This window comes from Macrobrachium nipponense, chromosome 7, assembly GCF_015104395.2.
Source record: "Macrobrachium nipponense isolate FS-2020 chromosome 7, ASM1510439v2, whole genome shotgun sequence".
NCBI classification, from domain to species: Eukaryota; Metazoa; Arthropoda; class Malacostraca; order Decapoda; family Palaemonidae; genus Macrobrachium; species Macrobrachium nipponense.
In genome coordinates this window covers 51,183,048-51,205,547 of record NC_061109.1, presented here as the reverse complement: position 1 = coordinate 51,205,547, position 22,500 = coordinate 51,183,048, and the positions used below count along the sequence as shown (strand labels likewise).

Genomic DNA, 22,500 nt, shown 5'->3' with positions numbered 1-22,500 from the left:
AGGTATTAGCTTCGCGGGAAAGAAGTAAACACTGATTACGGTGTGGATAATTATGAGATTAAAGTGTCTTTATGATAAATGTAATAAGCACCCCATTACAGGTGTCTGTTGAAAAAGGGGGTATGCAAAACGTACCGATATATATCTGTTACACACACACTAAGAGAGAGAGAGAGAGAGAGAGAGTGTGTGTGTATTGAACTTAAGACGTGTTAAATTGCTTGTACGCGTATAGCAAATGCATACAAATTATAAATGCAATATATTCATGCATACATATATACTTACAGACATGCATAAGTACACACACACACACACACTAGAGAGAGAGAGAGAGAGAGAGAGAATAAATATGTAAACATCTTTTCTACATCAAGTAAAGGGTCGCTAAAATGATGTAGCATGATCCTTAGATGAAACCAACGATACCTCTAGCCGTTCTCTTCAAAGGAAGAGGGAGAGGCGAGAATTATGCCTTAAAATGAAGACGGGGCGGGATGAAGGACAGGTATTTATGAAGTGTGCTCAGGAGGGAGCAGCAACCCCAGAATGCGCAACTTAAGTCGAAATATGAGAGCCATTTAGATGGATGGTCATGTGGTGGAGGGTCAGTCTCTGTTATCATCCCACTGTTCTCCTTTTGTTTTCAAACAGTAGACTATATAGTATCAAGGGCTCTCGAAAAAAAATCTCAAAAATTTATATTTTGTACTTAAAATATAACATTGTTGAGAGCTAAAGAGCTATCGTTGGTTGTTTTAGCCCTTCATAACTTAGAATTATATCACCTGTGTATCACATTTTAAACTAAGAAAATTTGCACGTGTAAGAAGTTGAAAAGTCATCTTGATTTCACTAAGAAGCTCATTTTTTTTTTAAGTAAAAAAGCGATGTGGTAGCTGTAAAACTCTCATAGTTTGTCACTTTAATTTGGCTTTACTTCGCAGTAATAATTGAACACGCAGTTCATACACGAAGTTTCATTTCTCATGTTTTTGAATAATAAATGAATGCAAAATTTTATAAGATAAAACTCATAGTATTGGTGGGATAATTACGATTAAATTTGATTCATCACTCGACGTGGTTCGGAAGTCACGTAAAGCCGGTGGTCCCGTTGCTGAATAACCACGGGTTCCATGCAACGTAAAATCACCATACAAACAAACAAACAAACACCATAATGTTTACAGAGTGGAAAGGTTGAAGTTGAAAATACTGTTTCTTGAGTTTACTCCCACATTCTTATCTCGTTTTTACTCTTTAGAAGTGGGAGTATAGAAATAGCAGGTATAATACAAGATTAAATCTCTCCATATCGTCATTATAGAACTGGGGTTTGTGTCACCACTTGCACTCGGTAATCACACCGAAGATTGTCTATGTCTAACCAACGTAGCCTTGGCAACATTTCCACATCAATAGAGGCGTCCTCACGTATCTGCTTGTAGCGGTCATGTTGTCTGCTGTTGCCAGGCAACCTGACACCCAGTGACACCCCCAAAAATAAGCCCCCCATACATGAAATGCAGCCGATCTGATGTGAAATGAATCATAAACATAAAAAATGATCCGAACTTTCTTTGGCGCAATCGAGTTTTCTGCACAGCGTATAATGCTGTATGACACACTCAGCCACGACCCATGAAACTCTCAGTCGCTGCCCTTGAAATTTTCAGCCACAGCCCGGTGGTGATCTGTGTTGTTGGCACCTATAGTATTACCAGACGCACGATCATGGATAACTTTAACCTTAAATGAAATTAAAACTACTGAGGCTAGAGGGCTGCAAGTTGGTATTTGGTGATTGGAAGGTGGATGATAGCATACCAGTTTGCAGCCCTCTGGCCTCAGTGGTTTTTAAGATCTGAGAGCGGACAGAAATAGTACAGAAAACTCGATTGCGCCGAAGAAACACCTGCTAAATTTTTACCTGTTTTCTTTTAAATTCCTGTCGCATTTGGTAATCTCTGGCATAGTGAGTTTGAGTAATTGGAAAGTGACCACATGTCTATTCACTGAAGATAACTTATCGGTTAAAATAAATGCTTATGTGGTCACTACTAGGATGCTAACGGCTGATAACATTGTACAAGTATGATTCAGGTAAATTGGTTTTACGGTGATTAAGAACAAACTCTCAAATTTTCAATTCTAAAGCACTGCATGCAATTTCCACTACATGCAATTTCTCCATTGGTTAGTCAACATTTCTCATGAGATTGGCAAATGCGTGTATATATCCTAATAAGGGAAAGGCTGTAAAGCTGCCGAACGCTCGTAGCGCGGACCTAGAGTAAATTCATTTTAAAAGACAGAATCCCCAAAAGAAAAATATTTTCTTCCTGCGGTAAAGAGATGCGTTGCTAAATTGCGGATCACAGCAGACTGTGTACGTAAAATGGTCTCCAGAGATTTCCGGCATATGGATCACCTTCTGCTGCTGGTGGCCACAACAAATACTTTTAGCGACAAGGCATCACAAAGTTATCCAGCTTTGTCCCCCTCAAACGTCATGCAAGGAGTTTTTATCAGTTTCCCCTCATGGATGTTTTCCTGATACAAGCAGGCGCCAGCTGACTTTCGCAAAGTCGCAAGCACCATCTGTCATCTCTAGCAAGTCCAGGATCCTCTGTAAAAACTACATACATTTCGGCGTAAAAAGACAGCTTGCCGCTTTGAATTGTTTGTTCAGGATTAAAAGAATTCATCACTCAATTTTAAGCAGTAATGAGGGAAAAATACTCTCATAGAAAATTCTTGACGACTGGAATAATATTCGCTCCAGCTTTTATCATAACGTCCAAATATATATATATATATATATGTATATATATATATATATATATATATATATATATATATATATATATGTGTGTGTGTGTGTGTATGTATATATATATATATATATATATATATATATATATATCTATATAGTATGTTATATATAGATATATTATATGATATATATATCTATATATATATATATATATATAGATATTATATATATATGTATGATGTATGTATATTATAGATATATATATAATATATATATATATATATATATACACATATATATATATATATATATATATATATATATTATATAATATATATATATATAATATATATATATATAATTAAGGAGAGCCATAATGTCATAAAAAAGTAATGATTACCTCACGGAAGTGGTGTAATATCAAGAATTCACATTTCCTGTGAGAATTGCCTTCTGGTTTAAAGGTCCACATTAAAAATAGGCTCTTTTAACAGTTCGTGATAGTGAAAGTAGCTCAACAGCTAAAACAGATCCAAGGAAATGGGTTGTGTGTACATATTGATCAGGGAATCAGTTCCATGAGCGAAATTTAGGTTGCACAAGAGTTTCCCGACAAACGAACTCTACTTTTAAAGGCGCTTCCATACGTGTGTCACAAACCTTAAAACCAGTATAATTTTTGGGAGATATTTCCATCCCAAGCATCTATGAATCAAATATGAATGGTTCGTTTTCAAGTCTGTAAACGGTCTGTATATACGTAAGACTGTATCTTAAAAATATGAAATTTATGCGGTGATCTAAAGAGAATTGTAAAGCAAAGGAAGGAAAGCAAACAATAAATAAAATAAAAGCCTCAGATAGTTAGTAATCAAAGAAAGCATTAATTAAATACTGAAGGAAATATCGTAAGTGAAAGTAATCTTTTTGTAAACGAGCCTAACGTTTTCTCTATTGTACTGCCAATGAAGATAAGATTTTCTTTGACGTTACAGGCTCAAAAGTATGAAATGTAATGTCCATGTCCTTTCAACTCTAAATTCAATAGCCGCTAACATCTCAGGACAAGGTAGTTAGTTCCAGTGCTTCCTGCTTTGGAATTAAAGGCCTTTAGTGGGAACTGTATCAAAACCTTCACAAACGAACTAAGTGACTTGCAGTTATGTATTCTTGCTGTTTTCGTAAGAAAATCTTCAAATTACGTGACGTCTACTACATATACACACAATATATATATGTATATTATATATACATATAATATATATATATATATATATATATATATATATATATTATATATATATATATATATATATATATATATATATATATTATAGGATTTGTGCTAGGAGCCCGGAGTCAATCCATATTAATAATCATCAATAAAAGGAAGAGGACACACACAGATGTACAGGATGTCTTTATTGCGACGTTACGTAATTATCCAATTAATTACATCATCAGGCTGTTAAATTGAAGAATAAAATTCCCAGTAAAATTGTAAAAACAAAATTTTTTATTTTTAGTTTTGTTTTTACAATTCTACTAGGAATTTTATTTTTCATTTTAATAGCCTGATGATGTAATTAATTGGATAATTACGGAACGTCGCAATAAAGACATCCTGTACATCTGTGTGTGTGTCCTCTTCCCTTTATTGATGATTTTATATATATATATATATATATATATATATATATATATGTGTGTGTGTGTGTGTGTGTGTGTGTGTGTGTATGTATGTATGTATGTATGTATGTATACACTGGGTTGTCTGCAGTAAACATTGCAAAAAAGAATTTCCACACGTGTAAGAACGTTGACGGTTCATTGCTATGTGTACAATGGGGAGTATGAGACATCATTATACGCGAGAAAAATCACATTGTAACTCACCAAGGACCTTCTCAGCAGCTCCGACGATGTTGTAAGTGATCTCATCTTCGTAGATAAGGCGCACAAGAAAGGAACCGTCCATGTGGACGTCTGCCTCGCGCCTTTTGGAAGAGAAAAGAAAAGAGAACGTTAAGGCACAGAGAAGGCTGCATCGACGATAAAGGCGAAAATAGCGTCTTTCTTACTTGATCTCACCTTTTCAGCATGTCGTGATGTTTTAGCTATAAATAGATATTTAAACGTTTATTAAAGCTGAAGTCCGTTATTATAAGTAAACTAAAAACCATCCGAAAATGATGAATTTTGCTTCTTTAGAATATATTTAAAATTATATACGTACACACACATACACACACACACACACACACACACATATATATATATATATATATATATATGTGTGTGTGTGTGTGTGTGTGTATGTGTGTGTGTGTGTATGTGTAGGAAATGAGTCTGCTTATAAGCGTCAACGTTTATATGTGCTAATTGTCAGAAAACTAGACTATCCTCATCAATAGATTATGGGGCGGTCAGAAATGATAAATTTCCTGTAGAGTTTAGTCACATAATTATATAACCATAAATATCCTTTCATGAAACACACACACACACATATATATTATATATATATATATATATATATATATATTATATGTATATATATATATATATATATATATATATAAAGGAGCCCATAAAAACACCAAAATATAGAGAGAAAAGTACATCTCAAAAGGAGCATGGGATTCAGATACGATCGACAAGATTTTCATTCAACCAACGCTTAAGAAGATTAAAGGAAGATTATCGTCAGACTAAATTGGCTTGCCTGTGGATGGACCTCTTGGTATAAATACCACCTTTTCTGTAAACTTTTCTCATTCATTTACTGAAGAGGGAGACAGCAGTCTCTGAAATATAGTACTCTTTTCTCTCTATATTTTGGTGTTTTTGTGGGCTCATTTTATTTGATGGAATTCTGTTGTAACAGAACATTTTTCCATCCAGTATATATATATATATATATATATATATATATATATATATATATATATATATATATAGATATGTGAATGTATATTTTTATAGATATAAAAACAGGGAAAAATTTTATTTTCAGGTACATGCATATCGGTCACAATTTCATGTTTTAATAGCTCATGAAACGATTCTTCCTGGAAAATAAGTGTCGCATGCCAAATGGAATATTAAAGTAAGCCATGTCAGGAGCTCTGGTCACTTTAGGAGGAAAGAATGTTATGTAACTGCAACAACTGAACAAAGATTCTCAGGAATCCTTTCGGAGCAAAGAGAAAAATGTTTGCAAACCTTTTTTGACTTCTTACCTACGGCGGAACATCGCCTTTAACCTTATCTCTAAGAAAATTAGTTGACATAAACTGAAAGCTTTCTGTGATAATTCACCCAACACAAAGTTTGTAAAAGGTATGCGCCTCTTTTACACCGCTGCAAGGAGACAAGCACTCTTCAGCAAAAACGAGACACGACATCTGACTAAGGAAGATTAAGTTAGGGGATTCATTTCGGGCTTTTACCCTGCGTTGTTGTAAGACCTCTTGTTTGTTCAGTTCAAGACGGCACGTGAATGCTTACAGGATTCTTTTATTGAGGCAATGGTGGCCCCTTTTTAGGAGCATGCGTCTTTTCGACATTCTCCAATCCTTTGCTATACGCAGAACGTTATTTACTCGACGGGTAAAAATATGAAACTTTTTTAACAAACCGGGGTGAAATGATCATACCATCGGGTGCAGGTGTACCATTGGTATGAGGATAATATCAAAGGAATTAGTATATGAATATCTGGAAATTTAACTAGGAAGGAAATAATCTCAACGTGTTCTTACACATTATCTGCGCCTTATCACTGGAAAACAGACGGACCAAGTAACTTCAAGTCATTAAATATTTCAGAAGCAGAGGTAAAATAAAGTCGAGAGGAAACGTGAGTTAAACAATTTCCTTCGATTCAGCTCTGCCCAGATAAAAAGGAAAACAAAAAAGCAGAAAGGAAAGGCGTGGTGAGGATTTTGGAATAGTTAGAGAGCGATTTCCCAATTTGAATAATGTTATTGCCCTAAGAAAAAGGAAGCCATGTAAATACATGGAAAGATTCCAGGGTTATCACTGTGGAATAATAACCTTGACCATCCAATAAAAACTTTGAGTGTTTACCCGTTGCCTGCCAGCGCCTCAGCGTTGTTGGTATGGTTTAGCGTCCCACCTCGGTGGTCGCGGGTTCGATTCTCGGCCATTCCATTGAGGAGTGAGAGATGTGTATTTCTGGTGATAGAAGTTCATTCTCGACGTGGTTCGGAAGTCACGTAAAGCCGTTGGTCCCGTTGCTGAATAACCACTGGTTCCATGCAACGTAAAAGCACCATACAAACAAACGAACAAAAAAATACCCGTTGCCTGAGATCACAGTGAGGTGCTATAGAAATAACAAGTAAATATTGACCTAGTGGGTAAAATGAAAATACTGACGACCCCAACGATACATCCTAAAAGGTGCTATTCTGAAACTTGCCATCGCTATTGGATAGAATTATGACAGTCGCCTATAATGTTTTATTGTAATAGTTCAAATTTATACTCTACAGACTGGGAACACTGATCAGATGTGGTTTAGTCAAATGAGCGGGGCTACTTGTAACACGAAAAATATTTACTTCAGATTGGCGCTGCTTTTGTAAAATAACGGAATGCCACATCTCAACAGTATGTTTGGTCTGTGTCAGTATGTGGCTCATAGTGAAGTTACTCGTAGACCGCCACTCTGATAAATGACTATATTCGGTTTGCCCATGGTAGTTCAATATTTGTCTATGTTGTCTTTGTTTGTCCAGCAGTTTGTGGATTTTCTCCTGGTTTGTTATAGGGTGACTCAAAAAGAAAACCAGGAAATTTTAGATTTACAATATGCATTTTACGCTCGTATTTTACCATGTATTTTACTTTAACAGTGAAATAAAAAATGTCAACTAACATAAATTATGTAATTCCTTTTTCTTTAATTCCAGGGTGCCGCAGTGATCAAGTCTTTATTGTGTTTTAACAATGTTTCTGTTGTCAATAACTGTACCAATTTTGTGTGTGTGTGTGTGGTACCATGTAGACTGGAAGAGTTCAACTACCTTCAAGTCAATAACGCTCCAATTTACTGTCAAAAAAGGATAAGCAACTCATGTTCTGTTTTTTGTGTCTAATTTCAGTTGCTCTTTCCTGAACCGTCTGGAACATCTTTATTGTTATTTGTGAGAGGTGAGTCATCTGGTTTCCCTTGCTGTAACTTTTAAATTAGCATATTCTTTTCTGTTTATAGATTCTATTATTCATTGGGTACTTTCGAGCTATGAAATCTTTTAGGAAAATACCTTGGTTGATATTTACTTTTGTTTTATTATTTTGCTCCAGCCAGGCAATCTTGAGTCTATTTTGTTGGCTAACCAACGATATAAATGCCGTATCTGTTTGCGTTAATGATACAGGCATCTTCCCCTAAGTATGTCTTTTTAAAGAGAATTCCCCTAAATGTGTCTTCATGAAGAGAATCTATTCTAGGACATTTCATTGTGGTCGTTGAACACTTAAATTAATGTTACTGAAGACACTGTCATGATAATGATTGCTATTCTAGGACGTTTCATTGTGGTCATTGAACACTTAAATTAATGTTACTGAAGACACTGTCATGATAATGACAATCATGATAGGGTCTTCAGTAACATTAATGTAAGTGTTCAACGCCCAGAATGGAACGTCCTAGAATAGATTCTCTTATGCAAACAGAAACGGCATCTATATCCTTGATTAGCCTCATCATGACGTGCGTTACAAGAGCACTAGGGGAAAATACAGCAATGTGTCATTTCTAGACAGCACATTATGAGACACACAGACAGACAGACGTAGTCAGAGACAATAACTGAGGAATAATATTCTACTTTGCTATCAGCACCCATAAGCGCCTCAGTGGCGTGGTTGGTTTGGTGTTTGCTTCTCACCTCGGTGGTCGCGGGTTCGATTCTCGGCCATTCCATTGAGGAGTGAGAGATGTGTATTTCTGGTGATAGAAGTTCACTCTCGACGTGGTTTGGAAGTCACGTAAAGCCGATGGTCCCGTTGCTGAATAACCACTGGTTCCATGCAACGTAAAAACACCATACAAATAACAACCATCAACACTCATAAAGGTACTTCACCCCTGGATTATTGGGAGACTATGATGCGTAAAATTAGATGTGAAGGATGTTATTGGCACTGATGCAGGTCATTTTTTGTTTCTAGATTTCTGACTAAAAGGGTCCCAAATGACACCAGGAAAAGCAAACCAATAAGATTTACTTTGAATGCTGTGTTTCTAAAAATATCAGATGCTTTTTTTTAGTCATCTGTTCGGTTCCTAGAATTTTACTTGGACTACTACTCCAGTACTGATGATGTCCCACTATTCACTTTGTCTCCCTCCATTTGATCGAATCTAAGGCACTTTTTCTATTTAGTAATCCAACCAGTAAATTTTTTCCTAATATTATCGTTCTTCCGCGAAGTACCTTCTGCCTTTCATAAAGGTCACTGTTCCAGAGAGCGCCATGCAACACCGAGCAGGCCTCATCTTCCCATTGTTACCTAATGAATGTAAGTTTCATCAGAAACCGTCATACTCATGAATCAATTTTAATAACCTCAGTAACGTCTCGTCTCCACTCCTCGTTTTTACCCACATTTCTGAACACGCTTACGAATGACAGCCTGCGTTTGGATCGGACCTAAATCTTACTAGGGTGTTAAGTATATCTTAGTTTTACCAGACCACTGAGCTGATTAACAGCTCTCCTAGGGCTACTGGCCCGAAGGATTAGATATTTTTACGTAGCTAGGAACTGATTGGTTACCTAGCAACGGGACCTACAGCTGTTTGTGGGATCCGAACCACATTATATCGTGAAATGAATTTCTAGCACCAGAAATAAATTCCTCAGGTTCCACGTTGGCCGAGTCGAGAATCGAACTTCGGACCACCGGATTGGTAGCCGAGCGCGAAATCCACTCGGCCAACGAGGGACCGCGTGTGCGGGTTCGGATCCCACCATGGAAGGAAAAGCCTTTTCATGCTAATTCTGGGCTTGAAAAAAAAAAAAAAAAGGAAAACGTCATTTTACCTAATTAAATAAGTATCCAAAGTGTCAAGTCATGCAATATAGATATATAGGATTAAATTTTTTTTTTTTTACCTTCGACGAATACAAAGTGAAAAAAAGATAAGTTTTCGTTTCATTAATAGACTCGTTTTCACCATTTTCTCTGGAGTGAGAAATGCATCTAGAGCAGCTAGATTTATTTGTAGGAGCATTGGGCCATAAGTTCATTCTGGTGCATCCCTTGACAAGGTTATTTCCTACGTCCCATAAACTCCATTTCCTCTCTCAAGAGGAACGACTGCATAAATTTATGTTCCTGTGAAAGGATGAAAGGATGAAAGGATGGCCCTTTTGATTTGCGGTCATGAAAACAGTTTCTCTATGAAAGGTAAACGGCTACATTAGAAAGGTACCGGGGTACCGACTCGCCAATGCAATTCATGAATAAAGCAGACTATAATGTGAATGAAATGACTAACTAAAAAAAATCATTAGGAAAATACCTGTAACCATTATGCCCCCGGAATAACTTATAATACCTACCATAACTTGGATTAGAATACTGTAAAATATTACCCTGTAGCCTTTGATGAAAGACAAGAAACTTTTAAGGGAGCCTGAAGTCACTGTTGAAGCACAAATATGGCCACAGTCGCCGTCGTTTGCTGATCCCTATCGATTTACATTATGGTAAGGAAGGGATCAAAATCCTGAGTGATTTTTCCAGGGGATGATTCAAAGTTAACAAGACTCTCTCTCTCTCTCTCTCTCTCTCTCTCTCTCTCTCTCTCTCTCTCTCATTTATTTATTTCTTTGCTGTTTATATTTCTGAAATGTTTAATAAGAATGGGCTAAAGATATGAAACGTCTATTGTTATTGTACTTATTCGGCCATGGTATTTACCCGGCATGTATCCGCCTTATTCAAATTCTAGGGTAAACTCGTGCAAAGTCAAGTAGACAGCCGCACGAAGATATCGTTTTATTGATATAATTTGTCGACCGCACAATATAGAAATGGGTGTACTATATAATACTTTGATTCCCGAGGGTCTATAGTAGATTCACATCAACCTTGCATTTGATGTCTAGGCCACCAGACCCTTACGACGCTCCTGATTGGCTGTTGATAAACCAGTCACAGGGTTGGAAACTCTCCTCAGTCTCTCTCGAGAGTTCACATGGGTAGGATCTATGTTCCACCTCTCCTGAGGGATACGTCTTTCAAAAGTATCCCTCAGGAGAGGTGGAATTTACATCCTCCCTATGTGAACTCTCTCGAGAGAATGAGAATTTCCAGCCCTGTGAATGGCTTATCAACAGCCAATCAGGAGCGTCGTAAGGGACTGGTGGCCTAGACATCAAATGCAAGGTTGATGTGAATCTACTATAGTACTAAACTCCCAAAGAGTCCCAAGGAGCTTCCGCATGTTAGTATTAGCACTGGGTTACTACTTCTACCATGTTTGTTGGATGTTGCATCCTCTCTCTATTGGAATTAATGATGGATAGAAAAAAGTTAAGTATATTTTAGTTTTACCAGACCACTGAGCTGATTAACAGCTCTCCTAGGGCTGGCCCGAATGATTAGATATTTTTACGTGGCTAGGAACCAATTAGTCACCTAGCAACGGGACCTACAGCTTATTGTGGGATCCGAACCACACTACGTATATCGAGAAATGAATTTCTATCACCAGAAATAAATTCCTCTGACTCAGCGTTGGCCGAGCCGGGATTCGAACTTCGGACCACTGGATTGGCAGCCGAGCGCGAAAACTACTCGTCCAGCGAGGAACTATGGTGAATAGAAAAAAACGAATGAACAGAGGATCTGAAGATTTTTTTTTTTTTTTTTTTTTCTTGTATGTCGAGAAACAAATATTTTGAAGTAACGTTGATACAAAAGAATTATAATCACATTTCAAGGGAAAGGTAACCAGTCTGAAATATAAACCAATTAAGGATAAAGCCCCGTACTCACGATTATGGATTAATGAAATTCAAACGTTATCAATTAACTTTCCATCAGTAACTGTTAATCGTTAACTTGTCGAAATTTTTGATATTATCATTTCATAATTTTACTACAAAGAAATTTAATGAGTTAAAGGCCAACTTTAGTCTCAAACTTACCAGTATTCATTAAGAAAAATTTAAAAGTGGTTTTACAGGGCTCCCAGGCAACGTGTAAATAAATTGTGTAGACTGGAACACCACGCATACTGCTTATGAATTGTGTTGATATTCGACAGGAGAAATTTACTATGACTTGAATTGAATATAGGATTTAGGCCAGAGGTCAAGCACTGGGCCCTATGAGGTCATTCAGCGCTGAAACGGAAATTGACAGTCAAAGATTAGAAAGGTGTAACAAGAGGAAAAGCTCGTAATTGCATTCTGAATCAGTTGTTATGACGGTGGAAAGTAAGATGGAAGAAAGACAATATGAAAGGAGGTACTGTAAAAGGGACAAAAGGGGTCGCAGCTAGGGGCCGAGGACACGCTGCAAAGAACCTCAACAAATGCCTACAGTGCCCCGCATAAGGTCCCCTGACGGGAGAAATATACTATGCCCTTGTATAATAGTTTGATGTGTCTCAGAATTGTCCGTGTTAAGAAGGTAAACAGAGTATGTCTCGTCGGTTGATTTCTTCAATCGGCTGAATTTTCATTTGCTCGCCACCCAAAATCTGCTTCCCTTTTGACAACGGAGCCGATATTTACAGTATTTCCTTCCAAAATCATCACTACCTAGACGTCTTGAGTTTCAGTCCCTTCACATGAATATCGGAGCGTCAGGCGCGATTTGTCAATTCGTCAGGACAACTATTTTCTCTTTTTCTCTGTCATTTCACATTGACGCGCCGCTCATTTCGCAGTCATTTCCATTGTAATCCTTAGACTTTTTTTTTATTAACGTGTGGTCGACTTCACTTTGTTAGCTATGAGTTAGGTTGTATGATACTTTTACAGTCCATGAGAATAAAAACGCCTCCACAATATATATGGGTATAATATATATATATATATATATATATATATATATATATATATATATATATATATATATATATATGTATATATATATTGTGTTCCCCTCAAAATAATCTGTGACGAATTTACATTTTTCTCTTTCAGTTTTAATATATATATGTGGAACTAAGTTGTATCACGCATGTTTTTAAAAATTGAATTTTCTCTACCACGTCATGTCCTTAAATTTTCTCCCGTTTATATATATAGTATATATATATATATATATATATATATAATATATAAATATAATATACAATATATATTACTAAATATATATATACATATGTAAAATAAGAACAAAAAATAGGAAATTTAGGGACTTTAAGTAGTATAGAAAATTCTGTTTTTAAAAACATGGGCGATACAACTTCGTTCCACTTATTTATATTAAAACCGAAAAAGAAAAAGGCAAATTCGTCGCGGGAAAATTTTGAGGGGAACACAAAATTAATAGAAAATTTAAACCGGCGCCTCAGTGGCGTGATCGGTATGATCTTGGCCTGCCACCTCGGTGGCCGCGAGTTCGATTCTCGGGCATTCCATTGAGGTGTGAGAGATGTGTATTTCTGGTGATAGAAGTTCACTCCCGACGTGGTTCGGAAGTCAAATAAAGCCGTTGGTCCCGTTGCTGAATAATTACTGGTTCCATGCAACGTAAAAACACCATACAAACAAACAAACAATTAGGTACCTAAACTGTTGATCATTTGTGGGAGCCTCGGGACTCGGGTCCGTCCGTAAGCTTCCTTGGGTATGAGATTGCGCTCTCGATCCCCTGTTAGAATTGCGCCATATTTAAGGAGAATGGTAAGATAGTTACATTGCCATGGAATAGCAAACGCAAATTACACTTTAGATCGTATGCAGCACCTAAAAATAAGTAAAAATTCAAATCGAAAATCCACTTTTCGATCATCCGGGTACAAAAGTATTTCTTCTTTTTTTTATTATTATTTTTGAGCAATATTTCCTTTTCCATCAGTGTTTAAAGGAAAGAAAAGCACGGGGGCGGGGGCGGGGGGTTGGGGGGAGGGGGCGGCAGCGCAGGAGAAATGAAAAATAAACTTTTTGTCCGTCTCATATTTTTCGAAACTTTCTTTTATACTTTTGAAAAAGGATACCTTTTTAATCGTAAGTTTTCGTGCTAGGAGAGAGAGAGAGAGAGAGAGAGAGAGAGAGAGAGAGAGAGAGAGAGAGAGAGAGAGAGAGAGAGTACTGTAATCCATGTTTGCTGCATAATTTCAGCAGCGTTTCTCAACAGTGGGATTCAGGGAGTGAATCCCACTCAATCATATTGCTCTCAGGAATGATTTAACTCAAAGCTCCCTTAAGCCGTGGCTCAGTTGGGTAGATTATGCGATTTGCAGCAGAGTCCACCGACGATAGCATATATTAGGATACCTGAAATAGTATAATGAACAGGTGAGATGTTCTCTATATAATGTTTAATGAGGAAACAGATAAAATAAAAACTCTTGCGAAGTTTGCGAACTTCACACGGATATTACGGAAGACACCGGAAAAAGATTGGTTAGTTACGCTAGATACTGTACATAGACATCTTAATCGAAGCTAAAGGCATAAAGGAAAGCCACTAACTGTTACTTAATCAAAATATTCTTTTATTTTCTGAGCCAAATGTGAGATATGTATAAAAAAAATGAGCCAAAGTTTCATCGGCGCAATCGATTTTTCTGAACAGCGTATAATCGAGGCCACCGAAAATAGATCTATATTTCGGTGGTCTCGGTATAATGCTGTGGAGCCGCGGCCCATGAAACTAATGGCCGCCCGGTGGTTGGCCTGTCCTTTGTCGTTGCCTGAAGGACGATTATGGATAACTTTAATCTTAAATAAGATAACTCCTGAGGTTAGAGGGCTGCAATTTCAGTAGTTTTTAAGATCTGAGGGCGGACAGGAAAAGTGCGGACGGACAGAGAAATTGACATCTCTGTAGTTTTCTTTTACAGAAAACTGAAAGCCATCAGCTGCATATTTATTTGAAAAGGAAGCCACACAAAACACCAGGTGATGCAAAAGGTTTACAGCGGCGATGTTTCCAGGACAGGGTCCGTCAGATCCATGATTCCGGACATAAGGAGACCTGATAATAGTTAAAGTCTACGACAGAATCCCAGGAGAAAAGTGGGGCCAACTAGAGCAGACAACTTTGAACTTTCCATGAAAGTTGAAGTCAAGACGATTTAAAAAGATGTGGAATAATTATATGAACTCAGTCCGTTTAACGAATAGAGCGAATTCACCTTAGAAGAGGAGAAAAGAGGGTTAATCCCTTTCCTAGATGTTAAACCCACCAGGGCAGACAGTAAAACAGAGTTTAGTATACACAGAAAAGACACATGTCAATGCTTACTTATACATATATTTGAGCACACAACGGACATTAGGATAGGGATGATGATAGTGTTGATTAATAAGGCATACAGGGTGTGTAGTCAACCTTATGTTGGGAACTGCATATAGTTAAGATTTTGAAACTACTGTGGGGAATTGCATATTAAGGATTTGGAAACACTACTGTGGGGAACTGCAAATGGTAAGGATTTGGAAACACTGTATTGGAGAACTGGACATGGCAAGTTTTTGGAAACAATTGTACAAAACTGTGCATATTAAGGATTTGGAAACACTACTGTGGGGAACTGCACATAGTAAGGATTTGCAAACACTACTGTGGGGAAAGGCACTAAGATGAAGACAGAACAAACAAGGAAGATACGATCGTTACCCAGAACCGTGCATCATTAAGGATTAAAAATGAAAAACAAAAGTCTAGTTTGGAATTATAAAAACATTAAAAATAAGGCATTTAGAAATAAATTTCCAAGAAAAGGTGATGACAAGAGGGGTCGAGGTTTACGTAGCACCTTCTGGTAATTGCGTTAAAGTACCTACATTTGGTTCAGAGCGGCAAATCGTGCAAGGAGAGAACAGGCCATTCAACAGAACATTCACCACCACAACGAACAACATCAAGAGCTGCTCTTATAATTTCATTAGATCAACTGAGAAAAGAAATTTCATATGCACCGACAAGAATAAAACACAAAGGGTGACGAAGAGAATGTCCTTATCAATTGCTGTGAATAAACGATGGAAAGCGACATAGGGAGTAATTTTGATTACAAGATGTCTTGTGCAATAATATACCAGAGTTTTAAGAAGAGCGTTAATAAAAGCTGGACAGTAAGGGGATAATCCGGTACAACGAAGGATTAAGCATACGACCATGGAGATTAAGAAGACTGCTTGGAATTGCAGGAGGAGTTTTAAGACCAATGAGCAGGACATCGCAGGGATTAGGAAAAGAAAATAACAGATGTTGGGAGGAGCACACACTATTCCCCAGTGTAACTTCTGTTTTCTCCTCAGGATATATGAATAGAATTATACTGTTTGTCTTCTGAAGCTAGAGAATTGGGCGTTTATCGAAGCTGAACACATGTAGTACTAATGTATGTAGTCAGGGAAGTTGTGTGGCTATTTTTGGATTAAATACACACTATATATATATATATATATATATATATATATATATATATATATATATAGATATATATATATTCTATAAAATCACAAAAGTAAGCACGTGATTTTGTTTACCAGCAAAAGCCACAGGGAATTTTTTTGTGTGTGCCCTGAAGATGTGTTAAATACACGAAAGTACTTGGCACTCTGTCTTTTCTTTTTTAAAAATTTTCCCTGTGGCCTTTGCTGATATATATATATATATATATATATATATATATATATATATATATATATATATATATATATATATATTATATATATATATAATGTAGTCTGTGATAATGAGTGCATAAGCGCTTTTACATACGGATATGTGAGACCATCACTTTGATTTGTACGTATTATACAAAGAACAGTCGTTCGCTATGATTAAGTGAGAGCAGACGCACGTCCTAATTGGGGTAGCGAAAGTTTGTGTGTGTTGCAGGAGGGCCCCTTTGAAAGTTCACTTGAAGGCAAGCAAGCATACATAAAGACCTGAGAGAGAGAGACGACAAATTATTTCGACAGATTTGAATATAATTCCTAGCATTGCTGAAGTTCTTTGTACATTCAAATAAAATGTAAGATCACGTATAATCAGGAACTGCTGCCGTGTATGTTGGCAAAGAAAAGAGAAAAACACTAACAGCAGAGGATAAACACCTATTCATGTCACAATTATGCCAACTTACAATATATATATATTTCGTACAATCACCAAGAGAAAGACAGGACGCTTGAGTTACCGAATGGCACTCAGTGTTGCCATTTGTTGCTGGTGTCAGTTACAGTTTCAATATTTATCAGGAATATTCATGTTTCCGTTGGATTTCATTTTACCACCTGGAATGCATTCAGAGTTATCCCAATATTTACTGAAAGGGTGGTGTTGTCATGTGAGTGCGCTTGAAGCTTCTCTGCAAAGTAGTGAGAGATCTGGGACATTGTGCTTTCGAGAAATACAAATTCGAACATGATTAATGAAGTATAGAAGAAATCAATACATGGAAGGAATAACATTGGCTTTGAATATTTTGTCGAGTTGGGTAAACTTAAACAATTTTATTGGTTTTCATGCCTTAAACCAGTATTTTCTGTTTTAACAAAGATGTAGTATTGACTCATAATTATGTTATTGTCGGTAAACAAAACTACACAAACATACACATATACATATAGTGTATGCAAATTATGTATATATATATATATATAATTATATCTATATATATATATAGATATATATATATATATATATTATATCCTTTGATCAAAGTGACCAGAGATGATTGTTTTACCATTGTGTGCTTGCAACTCTGTAGATACAAGATGAAATCCTTCTTGAGAGGTCTTAGTGTCAAGTATTATGTACATAATAATATATATATTACAAGGGTCCAATTGACCCTGTCTAATAAAAGGAGAGAAATCACGATCTGGTAATGTAACCTACTTTGCATTCCCTCATTACACGGAATCTCTGCAGCTAAACCAAGTTATTAGATCTAAGGTAAAACCAGACTCTGAGGTACAAAAATAGAGTCTTTATTTAAAAAAAAAAACTAACGTGGAGACAAGGAAAATTAATTGGAAATCCCAAAAACATGAAATACAGTCTCTCCCAGAATAGTCATCTCGATTAAAACTGTTACACATTACCTCTAATAAAACCCATCAATTCATCACTATTTCTATTTTCCCAAAAAAACTAAGAGATAAAAGTGTCAGTCAGAGAATTAATTTTATGTAATGACATTTGAATATATCTGTAAAAGAAACAGCAATTATCAGAAATAAGATAAAAAAAATGGTTGCACATAATTGGAAAATATTTTTTACTGCATTTCGGCTTCCCTCAGGGCATTTGTAAATGTTCAACTGTTTACCAAAGTCACTATTACCTTTCTAGATGAATCTTTTTCCAGAATACCCGCCTTTCGCCTTCAGTCTCATTATATTACATTTTGAGAAGCTCTTGTGTTCGTACTTATGCACTCATCAAATTGTTCTAGAAGCTTCGACGAACACACCCTGTTTCACGCATGAACAGACACACACGACTGCATTTTCTGACGTCACGATCACATGACACGACCATCAGCCTGGTCATTAGCGTCCCACCTCGGTGGTCGCGGGTTCGATTCTCGGCCATTCCATTGAGGAGTGAGAGATGTGGATTTCTGGTGATAGAAGTTCACTCCCGACGTGGTTTGGAAGTCATGTAAAGCCGTTGGTCCCGTTGCTGATTAACCACTGGTTCCATGCAACGTAAAAGCACCATACAAACAAACATAAGCTAAGGTCAACTTGCGCACTCGCGCTCTGGCCTTTGAGGCATGACAAATGTTTTGCAAACGTATGCCTTGTCTTGAAGTTTTTCCGTAACATTCGCGACTGTGCTGTTGCATGTATATATATATTATATATATATATATATATATATATATATATATATATATATATATATATATATATATATGGGATGTGGGAGAGAATGAGAGAGAGTTATTGTATGTGGAGATTCTGAATTTGGATACAACGGTTACTTTGTCAATCTGAGGAGGTATAACGGAGAAAATTTTATACCGTCATGGCCCCCCACCCCCATCATATTAGTAACCTCAGCTAACAGCAGGTTATTATCCTCTAAGCAATAGATGTGGATACAGAATTGATGTGAGAACTGTTAGACCTTGTCCGAAAACAAGGATGATTAGCCTATTTTCATCCTTGATTTTTTATTTTTATTTTTTTTTATTCCCTGATTATGACTTTAGCATACTCTCTCAATAGTGAAAGACCTTGAAAATCTTCATCAGGATAGACATTCAGGTCAATTTAGTTATTACCGAGTCTCTATAGATACCCACTGCCATGGAATTTAAAATAGCTTTCATGCACATTAACAATAACAATTTTAGCCATTTAAAGTCAACCTCAAAATGTTATTGTAAGAAAGTCTATGGCAGTGTGGACCACTACTTCAAGTTGCGATGGGTCGACCTTGTTTATATTCACCATCTGAACATGCTCCCCACAGCATAATTGTGTATGAGACCCTGTATAGGAAGATGATCAAACTCATGCACTGAAAAATCTGTTAGTGTCTGAGGGTTCTTATTCCGTAAGGCACAAAAATCGTCCTTAACTTCAGTGAATCAACTGAACTTCTTTGTATTATCATCGGTATAACTGCTAGTGAACTTTGAACTTTGTTCAACACTGTTCTTGTAGCCATTTTATATCCCCGATAACCGACTCTGTCAGTATTGCTGTTATATTTGTACCACTGTCATAAATACTCAAAATATGAATTTTTCTCTTTGAAGTTCTCGACACTTGAGTTTACTTCTGATGTTTGCCTTATTTTACTTGTTATTAAAACGTAAATGGTATTCCTTTCTTACACAGTAACTTGTTTCAGTTGATGATTGAGCTCTCCGTTACCAATACAAATCTTTCAATATTCGATTGGTAAAAGATGAAATAAGGGAAAAATTTGAAATTAGTGTATGAAAATAAGGTAAAATAGAGTGATAATTACTTATAAAAACTTACAAATTATGGAATAGAAGTTGATGTGTATCAAAGTAAATCAAATTGATTCAATGTTGAGAGCCCGTTCCTGTCCCTAGAAGACAGGTGTAGTAACTTTAGTAAAATTTGAATACTAAGCTCAGACAAAACCGCAGATAAATTGACAAATCTTAATAATGAAGCAAAAGGAATTGTGATTTCATGTGCAAATGTGCAATTCGAATTAGAAAACGAGAGGTGCAATATTCAAATGGATATTTCTTCTATTTGTTTTGCCACAGAGATATGATGATCCTTATGAAATTATTAAATAAAAGACATAACATTGCATTAATAATTTAAGACCACTTTAACACCGAGAAGTTTAGCACTTATACTTGTATTTGTATAAGGACCCAGACAAAACCTTAAACGGAAAAATTGAGGAAGATAAAAGAAGTGATAATATTAAATGTTCTCGTCGCCATTTCAGTGAAAGCTGTAACTTCGGAGTGTACAATAAACAAGACGGGAAATCAATCAAAACACCGATAACAAAGTCTTAAAAAAGCCGTAGCAACAGGATACGCACGATTGTATATCGCAACGATACCAGAGGGGCAGAGCTTCGCGGAGAGAGCCGACCTTAAAGGGAAACTGCTACCCTACATGTTCAGAATTCATTTTCATCATCATCATCATCATTATCCTCATTATTGTTATCTTGATACTCATTATTTTTGTCATTATTTCAATTGCAAATGCTAGCAAGCACAAGCAGTTCTTTATGTCCGTTCACTTTTGACGATAAAGGTTTTATTAAGAATACGAGACCAGTGAGTCACGCTAATTGGTGCTCTAGCCTTTATAATAAACTCTGGAAATGTTCTCATCTGTGGTATCTCTCTCTAATAACAACAGAGACTTCTTGGCAATATACATGAACTTTTCACTCACTCGATCTATTTCGTAGATGTTTATAGTGCTTGGTGTAGCATTAACTCTGAATATTTCTCACTTCCATCGTCAAAACAAAAAGTCTAAGGAAAGTGGTGATTAAATCCTTGAGAAATGGTCATGGATTTAATGAGGACAATGCTGCATAAAACTGAAACCATTGATAAAAAACACATAGCATGTAATTTATAAGTAAATGATACAAATAAAGGAGAGGAAGAGATAAAGACAAGAACGCATGGTCCACCTTGGATCTTCATGGAGAGGAATCAGTCCAAGAAAAATTATGTAATTTAGGCCGTTTCCCGCAAAATCGTCTCTGGCAATGTTCACCAAGCAATGATTAATATACCTAGAAATTAGTCTAATGCGGTGGGTCGGAACCATGGGGCTACCAACCTCATTTCAAGACGTATCTTTAAAACAAAAGAGTTACTAATCCCCCTAAAAGAAAGGTATATTACATATACATATACATACTCATACATACATCATACATACATACATACATACATACATATATATATATATCATATATATATATATATATATATATATATATATATATACTACTATGAAATTCAGGGTCTCTGTAACACGGTTTTTTGGCCTTTGCTCCTTGTCAAAGCATCGGATATAGCTGAAAGTTGACACATGTATATTTTGCAACCACACACAAATTTTGTCAGCATTATCAATAACCTAAACCTGATAGTTTTAATTTTTATAGAGTAAAAATGATCTAGCCGACGCCATGGCCAATGATTACGAGCCAAGAGTCGAAAAACATTCATTACGTAAGCAAGGTAAACAAACACCTTTTGACGAAATGCTGCCCCGCCCATCCACTAGACAGAAAATCCATCGGCTCTGAAACCCAAAGACTTTATGAATGGCGGAACGATACATAGATGTGGGTGGGTTATCAGTGCTAGCGTAGTAATAATACTGTAGCAGTAGTGCCGCAACAGTATAGCAGTAATATACATGAATTAAACGTTTAGGCCAACTGCTTGGATCCTTGAGGATCATTTTGCACTTCTTACAACTACTCGAGAAATTAGTTTTTATAGCCAGAAGTTAAATTTTCTAATCCAACAATGCCCATGGTAGCCTTCAGTGTTATCCTGAATTATAACGAGGCGAAAGTGGGTGGAGCCTCATGAAGTCATCATTCTGACGATAATTATTGGTGAAGGTTTAAAGCCAATATACGGTACCGGCTATTTTTTTCAGTAAATAGGTAGATAGCCAATAAATAAAAATTGCTTGACATTGGATATAACAGTTATCAAATCAAGCTTGTCTACTATGTTTTTGATAATTACCAACCATTCCCTACATCTTGTCAATCTGATTGTGACCTATAAAGTAGACTGTAATTTCTTAGGAAACTTCTTTTGGGAGTTAGACTAATAATCGAAGTGTTTTTGTATTTATTAACATATTTGTTGGTTTGTTCATTATGACAATTATCAGTGAAGAGGTTCCAGAGTTCATAAAGGTGTACTGCTTTGCTTGTATTTAAATTTGTATGTCATTGTTGCCAGAGGTTTAGCCTTCGTTACGTATAGCCAATCATCCATCGAGAAAGAAGGAAGAAATGCTGTCATAAGT

At 36.3% G+C, this 22,500-nt stretch overlaps 2 protein-coding genes across 5 annotated transcripts in view; one reads left to right on the top strand and one right to left on the bottom strand.

The window, feature by feature from the left end:
• The window catches only part of LOC135217350 (head-specific guanylate cyclase-like), a 999,777-nt gene that overhangs the window by 439,675 nt on the left and 537,602 nt on the right, over positions 1-22,500 (top strand). For all 4 annotated transcript variants that reach the window (XM_064253180.1, XM_064253181.1, XM_064253184.1 and 1 more), the window contains one exon: positions 7,912-7,960. The gene's annotated coding sequence lies outside the window, so the exon portion shown is untranslated. The remainder of the gene's footprint in view (positions 1-7,911; positions 7,961-22,500) is intronic.
• LOC135217599 (guanylate cyclase soluble subunit beta-1-like) overlaps positions 1-22,500 on the bottom strand; it is a 409,846-nt gene that overhangs the window by 313,217 nt on the left and 74,129 nt on the right. Inside the window, 1 exon segment of the mRNA XM_064253564.1 lies at positions 4,676-4,776. Within this exon segment, the coding sequence (XP_064109634.1) occupies positions 4,676-4,776 (101 nt within the window).